The 1,705-nt window shown below is 49.9% G+C and overlaps 1 protein-coding gene across 1 annotated transcript; it reads right to left on the bottom strand.

The window, feature by feature from the left end:
- Positions 1-429: 429 nt before the first annotated feature.
- Positions 430-1,419, bottom strand: LOC308635553 (olfactory receptor 3A1-like; the record flags this gene model as incomplete). Its single annotated transcript, XM_081269959.1, has 1 exon — positions 430-1,419. The coding sequence occupies one exon, from the start codon at positions 1,417-1,419 to the stop codon at positions 430-432; it is 990 nt and encodes a 329-aa protein (XP_081126085.1).
- Between the last annotated feature and the right edge of the window lie 286 nt (positions 1,420-1,705).

Raw genomic sequence — 1,705 nt, 5'->3', positions numbered from 1 at the left:
ATTCATACTGTACTAGATCTAGGTCACTGTTTGGGACCTTGTGTGAAAACAGGTGGTGGGAGCTGCTTTTGGGGAGCTTGATGGAAGGGTATGCTAATTCTTGGCACTAGGCTGTGACTTGTTACATTCCAGTTTAGAGACACTCTTTGCTGGTGCTTTTGGGGACCTTAGCAAAATAAATGAATAAAATGTTCTTCCTGCAGGAGCAAGAACCTCCCAAGATACAGATATCTTGGGTTCCCTTTTATCTGGACTAGGAAGAGTTCAGAGGACCAAATGGCAAGTACCCAGGGCTTTGGTCCAGGACTATATACTATCATCAGGTAAAGCATTCTTGGGGAGCAAGAGTATTACTTCCTAATAAAAGTCATCTTGTTCAAGACTCTAGGAGGGACTATTCCCATGGTTTCTACCTTCCTGAGACACCCTTCATGACAGTGCTCGCTTTCCAGTGAGCACCCTCCACAGAGCGCCCTGCACATCGGGATTCCTGAGGCTGTAGATGAGTGGGTTCAGCATGGGGCTGACAACAGTGTTGAGGATTCCAATGCCCTTGTCCTTATCCGAAGCCTCCACTGAACCCAGACGCATGTAGCTGAAGACACCTGTCCCATAGAAGATGCCCACCACGGTGAGGTGGGAGCCACACGTGGAGAAGGCCTTCTTCCTACCCTCAGCAGAGCGGATTCGCAGGACTGCAGCTGCCACATGGATATAGGAGGTGACGATGAGAATCACAGGTGCACCTGCCATGAGGATACCCAGACCAAATAGCAGCAGCTCGTTGAGCTGGGTGCTGGAACAGGAGAGCTGGAAGAGCTGGGGGAGGTCACAGTAGAAGTGATTGATCACATTGGGGCCACAGAAGTTGAGTGTGGATATGGCCACAGTATGGGTCAGTGCATTGGTGAAGGCACAAGCCCAGGACGCAGCCACCAGTATCCTCTGGACTGTCTGGCTCATGCGGGTGCTGTAGGTGAGGGGCCGGCAGATGGCCAGGAATCGGTCATAGGCCATAGCTGTCAACAAGAAGCAGTCCACCCCAGCCAATAGATGGAAGAAGAAGAGCTGTGTGAGGCAGGCTCCATATAAAACTGTATGCTTGTGGGACAAGAGACGGCTCAACATTGAAGGAACAGTGACAGTGATGCACCCAACATCCAGCACTGACAGATTCCCCAGGAAGAAGTACATGGGGGTGTGGAGTTTAGGCTCCACCAAGATGGCTGCCAGGATGCTGAGGTTGCCCCCGACTGTGACCAGGTAGGCAAAGAAGAAGAGCACAAAGACAACTGGTCGCAGCCCAGGTGTCTCCACCAAGCCCAATAGAATAAACTCAGTCACTGCAGTTCTATTGGCTCCAGGCAATGAGCCCCCGTAATAAGACATTCCAGAGTGGAAGGGATCAGCCTCGATCATTTAGTTAGTCAATAAAAAATATATTGACCTACTTACACTTGCTGCTCCAGGAAAAACCCCCCAAATTCCTTAGGGAGTATTTCTCACTCCTCAGGCCACACCTCACTTATTGTCTGTGTCCCTGCCTTCACCGTAGTATCCTTACCTCACTTCCATGTGCATTGCCCAATGCCACCACTACCTTGGACTTCTTTCTTCTCAAAAGGTATTTAAGTCCTTTCTCACTTTGTTCCCTGGAGTCAATGAATGAGGTCCTTCTCTCAAGGACATATATGAGATTTTGGGG

Source organism: Spermophilus citellus (genome assembly GCF_964194105.1).
Source record: "Spermophilus citellus genome assembly, chromosome: 17".
NCBI lineage: Eukaryota > Metazoa > Chordata > Mammalia > Rodentia > Sciuridae > Spermophilus > Spermophilus citellus.
The sequence above is the reverse complement of the archived record's forward strand: the minus strand, read 5'-3'. Positions and strand labels throughout refer to the sequence as shown.